The following is a 17,473-nucleotide window of genomic DNA, read 5'->3' on the forward strand; positions in this document are numbered from 1 at the left end:
TTACTTTTTAAAACGCCAAAATGGCGGAATTCTTTTTATTCTTTCCCTTTATGGCAAAATAATAATCCCATTTCCCGTTATAAAAATCGGAAACCAACGGTAGGAAGAAGAAAGTTTGCCAGATGACCCATTTCCTAAGAAACCCCAAAGCCCGCCCTCTACACCTTCCGTCGTATTAATGAAAAACTCTTAATTGACTGCATTTCGCTGAAGACGGAGCCGCCGCCTCTCCCACGCGCGGTCGCGGCCCCCAGCCCCGCAGCGGCCGGCCCCAGCCCCGGTAGCGCTCCGCCCGGACCCCTTCCGCCCCGCTCCCCCCGCCCTCGTCCCCAGCCCGCGTCCCCCGCCGGAGGCACTCGCCACGAGCCGCGCGCCCGGACCGCGCGCTGGGCACCTGCGGCAGGGCGGGCGGCACCCCATACCCTGGGCCGAGCCCCCGCCGCGGGGTCCCTTACCTGCGAGGCCCGCCCGTGGCCGCCCGGTGCCGAGCCGCCGTCCGAGCCCCGCGCGGCGCGCGCCTGCGCGCAGAAGGGGCGGGCCCGCCTCCCTGCAGGACGCGGGGCGAGCGCCGAGTGGGAGCAGGGGGCGCGGGCCCGGCCGCGTGGGCCTAGTGGCCTCTCCCCTCGCCTTCTCGGTGGAGATTCATCCTGCCCCCCACCCTCCGCATCTCGGCCAACTGCGTGCAAGGGGCGCGGGACCCGCCGAGCCGGAGAGCGACCCTGCTGGGCCCTAGCGGAGTGGCCAGTGACAAAAGACGGGGTTGCACTCCCGCACGCGTCCCGGCTAGGGCGCTGCGGTGCCCAACGCCCTCCTACCGCGCCGCCCCACCCCCAGCCTGGAGAAGGGGAGCCAAGGAGCGTCAGACAACGGCCTCACAACGGGTGAAGGGGCGTGCGACCAGAGGAAAAGGCCCAGGGGGGGCGTGGGTTCCGATTCTGACCCTGCCTGGCGTAAAGGGCGGCACTGACCAAACCTGCGTTTGGATGACCCTGTTGCCACGGCTGCTAGTGTGACCTGGAGGACATCATTTAATCCTGGCACTAATTTCTCCATTTGTAAAGACTAACCTACTTCATGGCATATAGTTCCTGTTTTGGTGTTACCTTGAGCAAGTCACTGCTTCCCCTGTGCTTCAGTTCCCTTGATCTAACTGGAAAGTGGATGTAATAACATACTGCATGCAGATGAAAACAGGGCAACTCTTGGTCCAGCCTAGAGCTGGGGGCTCCTCTCCCACACCAAAGGATTTAACCTAATCCCTCATTTTACAGAAAAAGGACACTGCTGTCCATTTGGCCTGCTAAGATCATGACCACAGTCAGAGCTCCAGCCTCCTGACTTGGTCCCAATGAGAAAAAGATTCCTAATTAATTGTAGGCAAATTCCCCAAGTTGTGATCATCAGATTTAAACCTGGTTTAAATAAACCAGACTTTATTCTGGTTGCCACGCCAACGCATTACATGTGTTCTTCCTTGCTGCAATGTCAATTTTTAATCACATCTCATATTATTGGGAACAGAACTGCATCAGTTGAGGATGCTGGTTGCCATAACAATGTAAGTCTCTTTATACACACCAATACACACACAACCATCCGCTTTTTTTCTCTCATCTCTACCCAGACTGCTTGTTCTAGATTTTCCAAAAGGTTTATTTTAGGTATTCAGATTACAAGAAAGTGATGGAACTACACAAACACATGGCTTCTCAATTACAAATGCATCTTTCAGACAGTGATTCAGACAGACAAGTGGAATCTGAGCCAGCAGGATGCAGGAACGAACAGGAGTTGCTAAGACATTATTCTGCCCATTACCAGTATTTGGTTGGTCCAGATACTTTTGGTGGTCTTGCTTGCTTGAACACCTTCGGGGATGCAGAGCTCCTCCCAAGTTGATGTGATTTGGGGAAGGTTCTCTCACAGAGCCAGCGTTTATTGTGCTGCGCCAGAATGCCCTCAAAAGCAAGTGAGCTAGTCCAATCTTTCCCTCAAGTGACGCCCCCCTTCTATATGTCAATAGCCTAAAGGTCTTCTCCAAGTTAACCTTCCACCCCAGTGGACCCAAACTTGATTGAAATGTTGATAGCAGAAGCACAGAGAAAACTGTTGTGAGCAGCCAACAACTTTCTGTTCCTACAAAATTTAGTTCACTCTTGGTGCAGTCACTGTTTTAGGAAAATCATCAAAACGTGCCCTTTATGTAAGTGTGCAAACATCTCTGGTTCTGACAGAAGATTTTACTAACAGGAAGCCCTTTCTAGCATAAACATGCCAAAATCCTAGGTAAAATATTACAAGAAAAAAAGAAAACCAGCAAAGGAGGAAGAAGAGTGAATTCATGGTTGAATTTGCAATAAGGGGAACGAACAGGAGTCAGAAACAAGAGGGAAACAGAGCAATAAGGAAGGGGTGGCCTGGTGTCCTTCTTGTCCTGGAGGCTGTTATTGGATAGACAGGGACCAGCTGCTAAGGACCGGGGTTTCATCACACACTTCATGGCAGGAGATGGGATCTTAAGTCCAGGTGATACCAGGAGCAGGTACTGAAAAACGCATGAAAAGACCACATCCCCAGACAATGTAATTGTGGGCTCCATAGTGGGAAAGGCAGGGGAGACACAAGACACAAGTTTCCAAATATGATTAGCTTCAGGTCCTGCTTCCCCCAGAGCATGGGTTTTTATTACCCAAAACTTCAGACGTTGACAAAGTTTACATTTGGGTTTGGGAACTGAAGCTTCTATTTGTAACCGCTAGGAAAAAAACTTGTTTCAGTGAAGCCCAGAGCTTCAGCTATTTCATTTCCTTTACCCTCACTCTGTAAATATCTGAACCTTGTTCTCAACAATTTGTCTTATGATGATCCTCAGGAACCCAACAAAAAAAGCATCAGCTGACCAAGCCATATTCATTTTCTATCAAGGAACAAACTGGTGGCTTAAAACGACACAAATGATCAAAGCCCAAATTGGGTCTCACTGGGTCTCAAGGGGTTTTATTTCCCAGTACCAAGGATTTTCTCCCCAAGGAATTTACCTTGTCAAGGGGACAAACACCACTTAGGAAAGGTGGACCAAGAACCGAAGTCTATACAAGCCATTATTTTGCTTTACTCTGACTCTATCTGCTCCAGGGCATCTTCTGGTGTCATTTATCAGATACCTCCATTTAGGTTATGACAGAACACCACAGACTATACTAGGTGACTTACAAAAAAAGCTTATTTCTCACAGTTCTGGAGGCTAGAAAATCCAAGATCAAGGCACTGGCAGATTTCATGTCTAGTGAAGGCCTGCTTCCTGGCTTCACCAACAGTCATCTCCCTGCTCTGTCCTCACACGGCAGGAGGAGCAAGGGATCTTTTATAAGGGTGCTAATTCTAATCATGAGGGCGCCACCTTCATGACCTAATTACCTCCCAGAATCCGTACCTCCAAATATCATCACATTGGGGATGTTTCTACATGAATTTTGGGGAGATATAAACATTCAGTCCATAGCACGTCATATCCCACAATCAGCTGTTTGGATGAGGTTGGAACTTACCTTCCAATCTCCCTTCTTCCACTCAAGGAACACACATTGGCTTTCTGGTACAAACCAGCTACTTGGACAGTGTTGGCCAGGTATGGGGGTGGCAGAGTAGGTGGGCATCTCCCTTAGAAAAGCTTATCTACTGAGAGGCAAAAATAAAATTCCTTGGTGTACTTATTAACTCAAGAACCTCTCCCTGGCTTTGGACAGGAAATGAAAAAAGTCAACCTTTCAACTTTGCTTTATTTAGCAACATCATCAAGTCAGTGTAAGGTTTTATACTTTATTGAAATACGAAATATTTGTTATCTGTTAAGAAACATGGCACACACTCCAACTGAGTAAATCTGAAGAGAATTTAACAAAGGGTCTATTTTTAAAGGGATGGGCAGGTTGTTGGAAAATCACAATTATTAGAGTAAAACCACTGGGGCTAGGAAAGAAAGGGGAGACTGTGGTTACCAGGACTCGGAACAAGAGGGCCATATGTAGCACACTATGCCCTTCAGATGAGGACCACCACCAGCCTGAACCCTACAGAGAGGAGGCTGTGGAAATAGGTGTTTCAATCTCAATCTTTTCACTCTCCTTTCCTACTGCTTTTCCCTAATGGCTGAACCTAATCAGAAATCAGAGGGCAAAAGAGTATGTGGACGGAGCCAATAGAGATTAACTTCCTGGGGTTCAGAACAGAGAATGGAGGCGTGGTGGTGTGGGAGGGCCAAATGGAAAGTGTCTATTTGTTTAGGCAAAATGAAATTACTAACCTCCTAAGTTTTTCTTCTTCATACACAGGTTGGTGGATTTAGGCTGGGCGGTCTCAAGCTGTAGGCTTGAGGCTAACAGGCACCTTCCCTTACCCCTGACACCTGTCTCATATCCTAGGACGAGCAGGCTGACAGAGGGATATTATTCTCATAGTGATGGTAGAGATGCAAAAGACCAAGTCCATTTGTGTAAGCATTTAAGCCTTTAGTCATGTTGTATGTTTCCTGTAGCTACAGTAACTAATTACCATAAATTTGGTGACTTATTAAAACAAAAATTTATTACCTTGCAGTTGTGGAGCTCTGAAGTCCAAAATGGGTTTCATTAGTCCAAATGGATTGAGGGGATGTTTAGCCTGGAGAGGACCTTCACAAGGTTAAGCTGTGGGCAGGGCTGTGCTCCCTCCAGAGGCTTTAGAGAACTGTTTTCTTGTCTTGAGGTTCCTTCTGTTTTCAAAGCCACAGCGTAGCATCTTCTGGTGTCTGATTTTGCTTGTTTTCGCATCAGCTTTTTCTGGTCCTTTTACCTTCCAGCCTATTGTGATTACACTGAGCCCGCTTGGATAATCCAGGATAAGCTTCCCATTTCCAGACCTTAATTTAGTCACACCTACAAAGTTCCTTTTACCACGTTAGGTAACATATTCACAAGTTACAGGGTTAGAAGACAGGCATCTTTGGGGAAGGGGAGAGCAGTATCTAGTCTACTAAACATGTCATGCCTACCAAAATTCCACTGGTCAAAATCAAAGGACAGGAGGTACTCTGCTCATTAAGGGAGGATGGGGATATATGTATACACACACACACACACACACACACACACACACACACACACACACTCTCACACACACCTATAAAAGAATCTGGCAAGGCCTTTAAGAAGTATTTACTGAATGTGAGTTTAGACTATTATGACTCAGGTATCATACTGATCATCTTACTATAATCACAGCCACAGCTATCCAGGCTTGAGTTCCTGCTGGGTCCGCAAGGGAATGTCATCTATAGCAAAGGTGGATACAAGCTATAATTTAAGATCCTATTTGTGCATCCCGATTATAATGCTGCTGTGTATGCTACAATGACACTGAAATTTAGGCTCTGAATTTCCCTCTCCCTCTACTCCTATCACCCAGAACAAGAGGACACATTATTTACTTCAAACCCTTCTCTGAAGGTGAAGAGATTCTGCAGGAATACTAAAGTTTCCTCACTCCTTTGCCAGAACTGGCCCAGAATTCAGCTGAACATCTATTAAGGCAGGGAGTCCATATACTACTTGCTTTGCTCTGAGGAGGTTAAAGCAAACCTAGAGTGCTGTTGCTACTAGTGGGCCCCATTCTGTAAGGATACTGACAAACCAAATTCAAAACTGATGAACTGAAAAGGGCTGAGTGGATGTTTAGCCTGCAGAAGACCTCCCCAAGAGCAGACAGTACTATGATCTGTGGGGCCTGAGAAAGATCCAACTAGTAGCAATGAACACCCAAAAGTCCAGACTATACTCACAAATTACCATTTCCAAATAAAGATAACCAGAGCTCACTGGAGAAATGGCTGCCTCCAGATCTGAGATTAGAGAGAGGAGCCTGGAAATCTCATCATATTAGAAAGAAAAGAAACTGATAAAGATTATTAGGGTTGCTTCAAATGAACTCATGAGGCAACCTGAGTTGACTTTCATGAACCAAAGACAGAACAAGGCAACATCAATAAGGAGAACTCCAATGGATTAAAAAAAAAAAAAAAAAAAAAAAAAAAAAAAAAAAAAAAAAAAAAAAAAAAAAAAAAAAAAAAAGTGTGTAAAATCACGGTTTGTGGGTTTAATAATAGATTCAGGAAAAGATCATCAATGGCTTCCAATGACAAAAAGATACCCAAGTAGTTTTGGGAAGGAAAACAAAACAGAATCTGATAAAACCTCTAAAATAATGGGTCTCAAGTTTGAATAAGCACCAGAATCACTTGGAAGGCTTATTGTAACACCTATGGCTGGACTCCACTTAGTTTCTGATTCTAGGGTGGGGCTTGAGAAACTCTGTTTTTAACAAATTCCCATATGATGCTGATGTTACTGGGCCAGGCACACTTTGAGAACCATCGTATTGTTCTTAGATCTAGTCTAGAACATGCTAAATATCATTAGCATGCAATCAGCAAAATCAAGACTGAAAAACTACTCAATAGTGGCCTTCAAAAAATATACCGCAAGGGACAAGAGAACAAAGAGATTTAGGTCTTTTAGTCGTATATAGTGAACGGTCTTCAGCTGGAGTATCTAGGATTTCCTTCAAAATTATCTGGAGAGGAAATGGACAGACATACATTGTTAAAGCTGAATTAAGTATTCAAGAGTTGGTTCACCATACTATTCTCTAACTGGTGCTTGCAAGCTCATAAAATCAAAGTAACAGCAATATATTTAAATAGTATACTCAAGGCTGTTCATGAATAGCTAAAAAGTAGCAGTGGTCACTTAATCAGATACTTGGGCACCATAATCAGCAACTGTGCTTTGCCTACCTTTTCCTCAATTGGCTAGGAAAGAAAGTATTAGGGTTTGACTACAGAGTATTTTAGTCCATGGAGTGACTGTGCCAATGCTTTGATAACAGCATTTACCCCCACAACAATACTAGAGGGCATGGTTTTACACAAGAGAACATGGCTTATTTTCTATGGAATCTATTAATCTCTCCTCTATTTAAAGTAGCCTCCTGCTCCCTTTTTGGCCCTGGGCTAGGAGAACCACACTCCAGCTTTCAGTGGTAATGGTGTACTCTGATGCTATCCAAGCTCTCCCTTCAGCAGCTCTTAAAACTTGAATATTAGCTCCTTCTCTTCCTAAAAACACAAACCCCTTTTCTTAACTTTATTTATAAGACAGTCTATTCACAGGAAGTACTGCCTTACAGGTTATTATAAGATGACTGGACATGATGAGCTGAAGATAATCTCATTCTTGTGATATTCTTGCTAAAAAAGCAATGAGGAGACAGCAGACAAACCCAAATTGAGGGCAATTCTACAAATAACTGTCCTCTACTTTTCAAAAATGACAAGGCCAAGAAAAAGGCTGAGGACGTGGTCCAGATTAAAGGAGACCGAAAAGCCATGACAACAAAACGTGGCAAATGATCCTGAACCAATAGAAAAAAAAGACAAAGAATTATTAGTGGTCAACTGAGACAGATCTATGGAGCATGGATTAGACAACAGTACTTTACTGATGTTATTTTTGGTAGGCACTGTAGTTTAACAGAGAATGTCCCATTCCTAGGAATTAGTTTTTAAGGAAAAAACAGCAAGATGTCTCTATTTTCATATGATTCAGGAAAAAAATTTTTGTAAATGAAACAAAGTATAATTAGTGATGGGAAAAGGGTATACAGTTTTTTGTACAAGATTTTTCTGTTTATCAAAATTATTACTTAAAAAGTCTATTCATTCTCTACTCTCTGAGCCTTCCTTAATCTGAGTGCTTTTCACTAGGAGGAATTATCTGACATTGTTTTTTTGTTTTTCTTTAACACTTTAGGGCTGTTAGGAACTGAACCAGGATTTAAAGCCTGCCTCTGCTAATAAATCTTCATGCTAATTCCATGATTTCCTCAGAAATGATATTGAAAATGGGTATAAACGAGTGTAAACAGTAAATAAAAACTTAATTACTAAGTTTCCTAGTGCTTGAGCTGTAATACTCAGTACCACCTGCTTTTGCAAAATTCCAATGAGCTCTGATGAGACTACCCGGGAAATACCAGTTCTTTTAGATTTACATCTCCAGAAGGATACACAAGAAACTAGCGTTCCTGACTTCTTCCATGGGGTCAAAGGTGAAATTTGCCACGTTAACCTTTTTAGATCTCTCAATTTTTGACTCCTTTCTATTCAAGTATTATAAAAGGTTAATCACTTAAGTACTATACTGAGGGCCCATCTATAGGGTTGCTGTAACCTAGCCAAGCAAATCTAAACAAGCTATTGAGGACCTAGATCAATTACACAATTGCCATTAACTCATCCTTTTGGCAAATGGAAACCTGGTGTTAAACATACACAGATCCATCTTATTCAAGATGTGGTCATTGCCTCAAAAAGTTCAAAATTTAATGTGTAAATTGGTAATTAGTAGGTACCAAACCATGTAAAAAAAACTTTCTTATCGTTTGATATTGAACATTAAAAATAGTATTTTTTATTCCTGCTACACAAGCCAAGGGATTAAATAGAACAATGAGGATACTGAACAAGTATGCTTATTATATATCCACTCAGGAGTATACTAGTCAGCCATTTAAAATAGCAGATCTTAGTAAAAGCAAACTGCAGAACACCACTCACGGTAAGGACTAACAGCTTATTGGGAAGAATAGGTTTTATGATCAAATAATTCTGGGCAGTGACAGATACTGTTAACGGCAGCTACCTTAGCCAGTGAGCTCTAAAGGAAAGATACCTTATATTCCCAAGTATATATTAATTTTGCAATTAAAATTAAGTCAAAACTTAAGAACAAAACATCCAACAGCCATAGGACTGAAATTGGATAAAGTCAGAAAACTGCCTTCTGAAAACAAGGTAAATAATAAAAATGTGAGGTTTCCTAAATGTAAACTGCCGAAGTTTAGAGTGCTCCAAGTCTAAATTAAGGAAATTAGGTTAAGGACTTTGGAAAAGGTGATTAAAGCTTCCTGGTTCACCTGAAAAATACGTCACAGAAAATGCTCAAACCACTATTAAGGTAACAGGTAAATTTTATGTGAAAACAAAGCAAGACAATACAAAAAAGTTCCATATGGTTAATCCTTCACAACAGCAGATAGTACTTATTATGGCTATTACATGTCATATGACAACATGTTCCTGATATTAACCTCTATTTTTAAAAAAAGATTTTAAGTAATCTCTACACCCAACATGGGGCTCAAGCCATAAACCCCAAGGTCAAGAGTCTATGCTCCACTGATGGGGCCAGCCAGGTTTCCTGATCATCATCTTTAATCTCCACAACTCATGGCTTGTCCTTGCCAATTTCATGGATGACATTAAAGCACAACGACTTGCCCAAGATAAACCATCCACTATGTTGATCCTAAAACAGGTCTCTGAGGAACTGAAAAGCCCTTTTCCTCATACTCAAGTCAGGAATGGCTTGCCAACTGGCAACTCTAGTTGAAAAAACCATTTACCAAATATTTGGTACTAAGTGGGAATACACAATAAATCCAAAACCAGCAACCCTCAGTAAGCATTTTATTGAGGAGATAAAGCATAAAGTAGGTTAACAAAGTGGGGAAAAGAAGATACCAAGATGAAAGGTAGTAACAACACAGGACTGGAACGTAAATCACAGGAACTGGTAGGACTCAAATTGGCCTTAAAGGCACTATGGCGTGTCAGTCAACACTATCAGGTAAAAAGAAAGGGGAATCGAGATGTTGCTCATTTCTATTTTTGCGCTCAGTTTAATACTCTATCTAGCCAAGGATTTACACATGGCATGTTGCAGACTCTCAGATTCTACTGATAAGTTAGCAAGGAACTAATAAACATTTCAGCAGTCAACTCTGTTCTCAAGTGGGCCAGTGTTATAGTGGTTTAGGTATATCCAATGACATTGAGGTCCACAGGGATAGAATAGGACTAGATTCTCAATAAGTTGGTCTTTGCTATTACCAGGAAACTTTTATGGGTGTAGGCACTTACCCATATAATTACCCACTTTGGGGGCAAGCAAGCTAACAACGTAGGTAAACCTGCCCATTACCATGTGAGGTTAGACTAACACAAGAAAGCCCAGTTGAAAGATGTTTTACACTTTTACAAAGTCAAATTTCACACTGCAATATTCCCCCCTCCTTCCTTTTTAAAAGGCTGTGGTTTTAAAAGCTTTTGTTCTTTCCCTGAAAACGAGAAAACTTTGGTCAAAGCCAATTCTTAAACCAACTTCTTTAACCAAATTTTGAAAGGCAGCTGGAGATGTGCCTCTTCGTGAATTGTAACTTCTGTTCTTTCAAGTAGGAAAATAACTACAATCACAGACACTAGTGTCTTCTTTCAAATTCTGAAGTTTATACTGGGAAAAAACCCATTTCTTGTGAATATCTAAACTTTAAAACAGTATGAGAGTAAAGAAAATAAAATAAGGTCATGGAAGAAGCATCAGCCTTTTGGGGCACTATTTTCCTAAGAGTAGGCTCTAAAATTTTCTAACGGGAAGCTCAGAAATTTCTGAATAACAAATCTTTCTATGCACTAGCAAGTACTCCTCCCAGCTACTCTGGGATTTTGACACCTAAATCTTTGACCCAATTTTCTCAAGCAGCCTCATCTCAGGTATGCCTTCTGGATTATTGGAACCTACAAACCAACTCTAGATTATCATGCTTTCTAGTCACATCTGTGGCATGATGAGCACTATGCCCCATTATAGTACAATCCAGTCCTTGACACCTTATGCAGTGACAGATCCTAGAAGATAATAAAGCGGAGTCAAACAATCTGTATCTTGGTTTCAAACCAAGATTAACGAGTGCTTTTAAATGGAATTAAAGTATCTGAACATAAAAATAGAGGGTAATTCATTTCTCAAATTGCAACTTCAACTAATTAGGTTTATAGATGCATGGACCCATTGGTTATCCAGTAACTCCTACAAATCTGCAGTATAATTTGGCTTCCACAGCATATATTAAAGTACAGAAAATTTAGAGGTTACCCATGTAAATTCTTTTCAAGCCCACCATATGCTGTAAAGTTACAAGGATGATCTAATCAATTATCACATAACCCCATCAACCATTAACGACTGATGGCTGGGTGGAATTTCACTCTAATCAGCAACCAATTTTACCAAGCAACCTGTTAAGTGCCTGTTAAATATAATAATCTTCCAGATGAAAATGCAGTATTTGCTTTTCTACTTTGAACAAGAATATGCTAAATTTCCAATCAAAGAAAGGCTACTTCCATTTTCATACAACACTAAAGACCATGGAACCATATTCTAACAAAACACTAATTACACTGACCATTTCTCCATAAAGTGGGATTACCAGGCTAAACGGGTTCTCAAGTATTAAGAACTACTTCTTCAAGAGTTCAATTAAATTTAAGTTGAAGAGTTTTCATCATTTAAAATCCACTAACTTAGGCAAAATCGTATAATAGACGGACCACGAAATACCTTTTAAACTCAAAGGGGCAGATAGGACTTTGGCAAATTTGATTAACAGCACAAAATGTTATCCAAATCCAATAATTTATTGCTGGTCTGAGGCTTGCCTTCTTTTACACTTTGAATTTACATCGTTTCCACAAAGAGTAGATTACCAATATTTAAAGGAATTTAATAGTGACCTATTCAGTAAGGCAATTATCTTGGTAGCAAATTTTTATTGAAATCTTACATAACTCAAGCTTATAAAAAGCCAACATAATTGAAAATTGGGTTCTCCCTCTAAAGCCTTAGGTATTCAAAGCTTGAAACGGTTAATTTAAAAGTAAGCAAACAAAACAACAAAACCCCTGCAGCAGATCCTGCTGAAATACTTAAAAAAAATCTAAATGAGCTTTATCTTTACAAAAGTTATTTTAGCTCAAAAGCTATAAAATCAAAGTTATCTTAATTCTACAAAGAAGGGAGAGGATCTTTGACTTCATGCCACCATTTCTTTAGAACCTCATCTTTTTCATCAAATTTGGCCACAAATCAAATTTCTGTGTGCCCCTGTTTTCAGGAGATTCCTCTTGCAAAGAGGCCAAGTACAAACATGGAAGAGTAACTGCTTAAGCAAGTAGGAAAGTGTTCCATAATAGTGTGCAAAGAATGTAGAGTTCTAAGTTAATCTCTGGAACTCGATCTGGACCGTGACCTCGACTTTGAACGAGATCTAGAACGGGATCTTGAAGCTCTTTTTGGTGGAGGGGACACAGAACGCGCCTTTGAGGGTGGAGCAGGTAGGGGTGAATTTGAACGAGACTGGCTCCTTGATCTAGATTTTGACTTTATATCACCTTTTCCATTTTCTTTGGGGGAACGAGATCGAGAACGAGACCTGCTTCGAGATTTCTCATACTCCTTAGATCTGCTTCGAGAGCGTGAACGGGAGCCCCGATCAGACTTGGGCTTAGATTTGCTTTTTGATCTGGATTTCCTGCCTTTTGATCGAGAACGTGATCGACCTTTGCTCCGAGACCTGGATCTGGACAAGAAGAGCCAGATTTTTTTCTCAATACCTTGCCAGAACATACAAATAGAGTAACATTCAGAAAAAAAGATCTAACAGCTCATTATTTACCTGGAGCGACTTTTTGAGATACTTCGAGATCTACTGCGGCTGCTCCTGCGACTCCTACTTCGTGACCTTCTTCTAGACCGTGACCTATAACAAAAGATGCAATAAAAAACATTAATCTCATATCTCAACACAAACTTTTGTGTCATTTACAAAAAACAGTAAACAAAATATAATTTCTTACCATAAATTAAGTCCACCTTAAAACATTGAAAAGAACCTCAATGATGCACAACACAAAAGAGACTACATACTGAATTTCAACTAAGCATCAATTGAAATACTGCTGCTTGAATTTTTCTTTGCTCTTAGCAAATATGGTTTCTTCTCCTTTCCCTGTATTTCAACAAATTACCTTGATCTGCTTCCAGAGTAAGACCGCCTGTGGCTCGTTCGTGGTTTATCCTCAATGAGCCTGATATTTCTGCCATTTATTTCTGTACCATCCAGTTTATCCAAAGCACGCTTCATGTCAGAGTAGGAACGAAACTCAATCACGCCTTCGTTTGTGCGTTCTTTGTGAGCATCCGCATAGGTTACTTCACCTGCTTGTCTCATGAAATCCTAAAGAAGCAACAAGATTAAACTCAGAAATGTAATGAAAAAAATCTACGTACTGTACTGGATTCTCAGAAATTTAAGAAAAAAGTGAAGCAAAAGCCTACCTTTTAAACATTAGCCATATCTTTTTTTTTTTTTTTAATTTATTTTGAAAGAGAGCACACACACGGGTAGGTGGAGCAGCAGAGAGAGAGAGCAAGAGAGGATCCCAAGCAGGCGCCGAGCTATCAGCGCGGAGCCCGGATGTGGGGCTCAAACCCACCCAACTGTGAGATCATGACCTGAGCTGAAATCAAGAGTCAGATGTTTAACTGAGCCACCCAGGTGCCCCAGCCGTATCATTTTTATCTCAAATTATAGCACATACCTTTAAATCTTGCCAACTGCAACGACTAGAAAGATTTTCTACAATAAGCCTGAATTCTGTACGAACAGGTGGTCCATATTTGTCTCTGCCAGAGGTTCTCCGACTGCTGTATCCACCTCCACCACCTTTATCACATGAAGAGAATAATTAGATGCTTTGTAATGACAGGGATGCATGTTTTTTGAAAGTTAGTACAAACATATCAACTTTTATTTACTGGAGTAGGACTTTGCTATTATACTGCTAAACCTTCGATACAGTTGTGATTTGCCATAAATTAAATTAAGGGCAAGTCAAATAGACTAAATCCAACTAAACTTCTCCTACAATCTGTTAGAGAGTGACTGCTCCTTTATTCAATTTACCTCGCTAAGTTTTATTTTACAGAACATTGTAAAATATAAAACTTAACTGATTACATGCATTTCTACATTTTACAAAAATGTTTACTAGTTACACTAAGTACTTACATCACAGTGTGAGGTTTTTGGTGGTGGTTTGGCCACAAAACACGCAAGGTAACAGTCACCTAGTTCAGATTAACCAGTTTTGTCTAACCCTTGGAATCCTCACCATCACCCTGCGTCTAATGGCAAAAGGCTGCTGTCGTCATGGCTTCCGGTAAGGTCAGCCAAAGGGTCATAGGGCAAGGGTCACACAATGTATGGAAAAGCCAAGGCCAATCAGGAAAGGCAGTCATCTTAGCCTCAGTGGACACAGCCTCAGCCCCATTGGTCACTTTCAAATTGAAACATCAAGGACTTGTTAAAAAGTTTGAATTCAACATGCAACAATTTCAACATCAAACATTTAACATAACCAAACCCCTCCCACCTCCTCCCAGTAACATGCCCCAAATAATTCAAATGCAGCATAAAGCTTATTTAAATCTGTGTGGTACTATGCCACATTAGTTAAAAATAGTATTTTCTTTGGCCCCCGCCAATTTTAATAACTCTAAGACTTAAACTTAAAACTCCTCCCCTTACCCCGTCCCCACCCCACCCCACCTCCACCCCAGCCTGCCCTCAAACTTCTACTCTAAAACATTCACATTTCTAGCTAAAGCACTGTCAGGTAAGCAAGGGGATACAACAAATACTGCCATCCCTCACTTCCTCCGTGGGCAGAGCCCACGACAGTGCTGACAGGGGCCCAAGCCACCCCCCGCCCCCAACTTAGCAAAAAACAACAACAACAAAAAACCCCCACAACAACAAAATTAAATATATAAGCCCCAAAACAGCCCAACCCTGGCTAGGCAAAACCCACAACCCAATCCCCGCGCTCCGGCGTCCCGTAGCTGTCCCGGGCAGGCGTGAAGGCAGCGGCGCCCGGGGACACTGGAGCCAGTGGACCCCTGCCACCGCGCCTGCCCGGGCTGGGAGGCCCCACCCCGCCCACCCTAAGCCTGCGCCCGCCCCCCAGGATCCCAAGGACGCGGAGCGCGCGGGGGTGGGACTCACTGCGGCTTCCGTAGCTGTAGCCGTCGCGATCGCGGCGCGGGCCCCGGGCGTGCTCCACGATCACGCGCTCGCCGCAGAGCTCTTTGCCGTTCAGTTCGTAAACGGCGTCGTCGGCGTCGCGGGAGTCCTCGAACTCCACGAAGCCGTACCTGGGGGCGGTGCGAGAGCCGGGAACCGGCAGGCGACGTTAGGCCGGAGGCGCGCACGCCCGCGCGCCCACCCTCCGCGCGCGCTCCCGCGACCCCGCGCCGCCGCCATTTTGGAGGCCCTGCCACGCGGCGCCGCGGCCTGGGCCATCTTCTGTCCAGCGGACCCCGCCGCCGCCAGACCCAGGACACTGCGGACGGACGCGGGCTCCCAGGCCGGACTCACCCATTTTTGAGGTCTATTTCGAGGAGACGGCCATAGCCGCTAAAAAAGCGCTGGATGTCCTTTTCCCGGACGTTGTAGCTAAGGCGTCCTATGTAGACGCGCGGCATGTCTGTGGCGGGCGAGGGGCCCGAAGGCTGGCGTCGAACGGCTGACCGCAAAGCAGGAGCCGCGGTGCGGGTGCGGGGACGGCGAGAGCCCGAACACGCGCCTCACACCGCAGCGGCGGCCGAGTCCAGCCACACAATGGTGCGCGCGCGCCAGAGCTGCACTATAAGGGAGGGCGAGCTGGGGGCGGGGCCAGCGCGTGGCGTCAGCGCGCAGCACGTACCCTCCCGCTCTGGAGCCCAGGGCTCGGGGGTGACTTGCAGGTCCACTTCCGCGAGGTTTTGGGGAAGTGCAGTTCTGCTCGCTTACACAATTTTCCCCACCCATTATTGTAAACGTAGTTTCCCGTCGTCGAGCCACAGACTTGTCTTCTAATTTGTACTTTTTAAAAAACCTTCTTGGTGTGATCTCTCCGGGACAGGAGCTTGGGAGGCAGTTCCGGAGGACTCCCGGTTTTCATTGGTTCCTGATGTTGTCGTTAATAGGACTCTGTGGTCTCTGATTGGCTCCTTAAAGCGAGGCTGCAAATTTCCTCCACTGATCGGCTCACGCTCCGCTCGGCGGGCTACGCGCGCTCCAACCCATGATTATCCCGTTTCACCTAATCCGAGGTTTACCCTCCGGAGTAGTGGTGACCCGCACGGTTTCGCGTTACGAGCATACAGCCTTGCTGGCCTCTATCCCTGGTGGTCTCACAGCTATCATCAGCCTTGACCGCCTCGCTGCCCGTCCCCCTCCATGGGTCTTTTCTTGAAACACTGGCAAGTCACCTGTAGATTGCTGTGTACGTGGTAATTCCACTCTCGCTGTGGGTGCTCCCAAAGGGAGTACGACCGAGGTCTCTGGCCCAAGAAAGTTAATCAAGACCTGGCAGCCCTCCTACACAGGTGCTCTCTTTTTCTCCTCCTCATGGAGAGTCCCGTGAACTAACAGGTTGGAAGCCCCCGTGTATTCGATAAAAATATACATTTTTTTTTTTTTTACTGTTTCATTGGACATGCCTTTTAAAGCTGGAGAACTACATGAAAACCCCGAAGGAGTAAGTTTAAGTGGAGAGCAGAAAGCCCTAGTGTACTCTGAAATTTGACTACAGGAAAGGAGACTGGGAACGAGGGAGTAGAGAGGTGGGGAAAGACGGGATAGCACGGTGTTACAGAAGCCAAGAGAAGAAACCGTATCGGTGAGATAACACTGGCTGTTCAGGCATTTCCGAATATTCCATTTCTTTTTGAGCGGTTCAACCTTGATATTCTTTAGCTGGTTGAGAGAGGGCGATTTGGCCTTCCAGGGAACTTTTAGCAAAGTCTAGAAGCAAACTGATTATCACGACAGGGGGAGAAGTGTTAATGCTGGCATCTAGCGGTAAAGGCTAGATAGTGCTTAAAAGTTAAATACAACACAAGAATATAGATCTATAAAAATTCGTGGGATATAGTAATTAGGGAAAAGAAAATTCAACAGTGCGACATTTTTTCACTCATCAAATTGTCACTATTTTAAAAAATGTTAAAATTCATTATGGGAAGAGGTGCATCAGGAAATGGCGCTGATACAGTGTCGGTTGGACTGAACATTCTATTTGGGAAGGTAATGGGGTAGTACTTACTAAAAGATGAATATAGGCAATGGGGTGTCACCTTCTGTCTTTGCAGTTAATGTGCCCAGAGAGAAAGATGCAGCTAACATCATCCTTTGCTTCCTCTAACCTCTCCCCAAAGGCCAATGGCTACTTTTGTTTGTTTTCTTGTTTGTTTGGGTTTTTGTTTAAGTTATTTCTGTGTCCTATGTGCAGCTGGAACTCACTACTCCCAGATCAAGAGTCACACGCTCCATGGACTGAGCCAGCCAGGCGCCCCCCCCAGTGGCTACTCTTAACAAAAAAACATTAACCCACCAACTACAGAAGACAGTCTCAAATGATCATCATTGAAGGTACTGTTGGGCCATCAGCATTCTGTAGAGTCTTGTTGATGATCTAACTCACCTCTGTTGATAA

The 17,473-nt window shown here is 43.5% G+C and overlaps 2 protein-coding genes and 1 long non-coding RNA gene across 31 annotated transcripts in view; 1 reads left to right on the forward strand and 2 right to left on the reverse strand.

Moving 5' to 3' along the window:
* Positions 1-9,404, reverse strand: part of L3MBTL1 (L3MBTL histone methyl-lysine binding protein 1) — a 42,232-nt gene extending 32,828 nt beyond the window's left edge. For 11 of the 13 annotated variants that reach the window (XM_045053591.1, XM_045053593.1, XM_023251230.2 and 8 more), the window contains exon 1: positions 456-9,404. The gene's annotated coding sequence lies outside the window, so the exon portion shown is untranslated. The remainder of the gene's footprint in view (positions 1-455) is intronic. The other 2 variants (XM_045053587.1, XM_045053588.1) reach the window with 2 other exon arrangements.
* Positions 9,405-11,551: 2,147 nt separating this feature from the next.
* On the reverse strand, positions 11,552-15,626 carry SRSF6 (serine and arginine rich splicing factor 6). Its single transcript, XM_023251231.2, has 6 exons — positions 15,373-15,626; positions 15,001-15,149; positions 13,535-13,659; positions 12,962-13,170; positions 12,610-12,693; positions 11,552-12,513 (listed from the first exon to the last, which is right to left on the reverse strand). Exons 1-6 carry the CDS (start codon positions 15,477-15,479, stop codon positions 12,153-12,155), a joined length of 1,035 nt encoding a protein of 344 aa, XP_023106999.1. The 5' UTR covers positions 15,480-15,626; the 3' UTR covers positions 11,552-12,152.
* LOC102899405 overlaps positions 15,480-17,473 on the forward strand; it is a 142,533-nt gene continuing 140,539 nt past the window's right edge. For 11 of the 17 annotated variants that reach the window (XR_006595158.1, XR_006595154.1, XR_006595160.1 and 8 more), the window contains exons 1-2: positions 15,645-16,516; positions 17,270-17,409. This is a non-coding gene — a long non-coding RNA (uncharacterized LOC102899405). Of the gene's footprint in view, positions 15,619-15,644; positions 16,517-17,269; positions 17,410-17,473 lie in introns of those variants that run through there. The other 6 variants (XR_006595163.1, XR_006595161.1, XR_006595165.1 and 3 more) reach the window with 6 other exon arrangements.

Source organism: Felis catus, chromosome A3, assembly GCF_018350175.1.
Source record: "Felis catus isolate Fca126 chromosome A3, F.catus_Fca126_mat1.0, whole genome shotgun sequence".
NCBI classification, from domain to species: Eukaryota; Metazoa; Chordata; class Mammalia; order Carnivora; family Felidae; genus Felis; species Felis catus.

Coding starts and splice junctions, on each gene's coding strand:
- SRSF6 (XM_023251231.2), bottom strand. CDS start 15,479: ATGCCGCGCGTCTACATAGGACGCCTTAGCTACAACGTCCGGGAAAAG. Junction 15,150..15,372: donor GAAATAGACCTCAAAAATGG/GTGAGTCCGGCC, acceptor CACCGCCCCCAG/GTACGGCTTCGTGGAGTTCG. Junction 12,694..12,961: donor TACTCTGGAAGCAGATCAAG/GTAATTTGTTGA, acceptor CTTTTGTTATAG/GTCACGGTCTAGAAGAAGGT.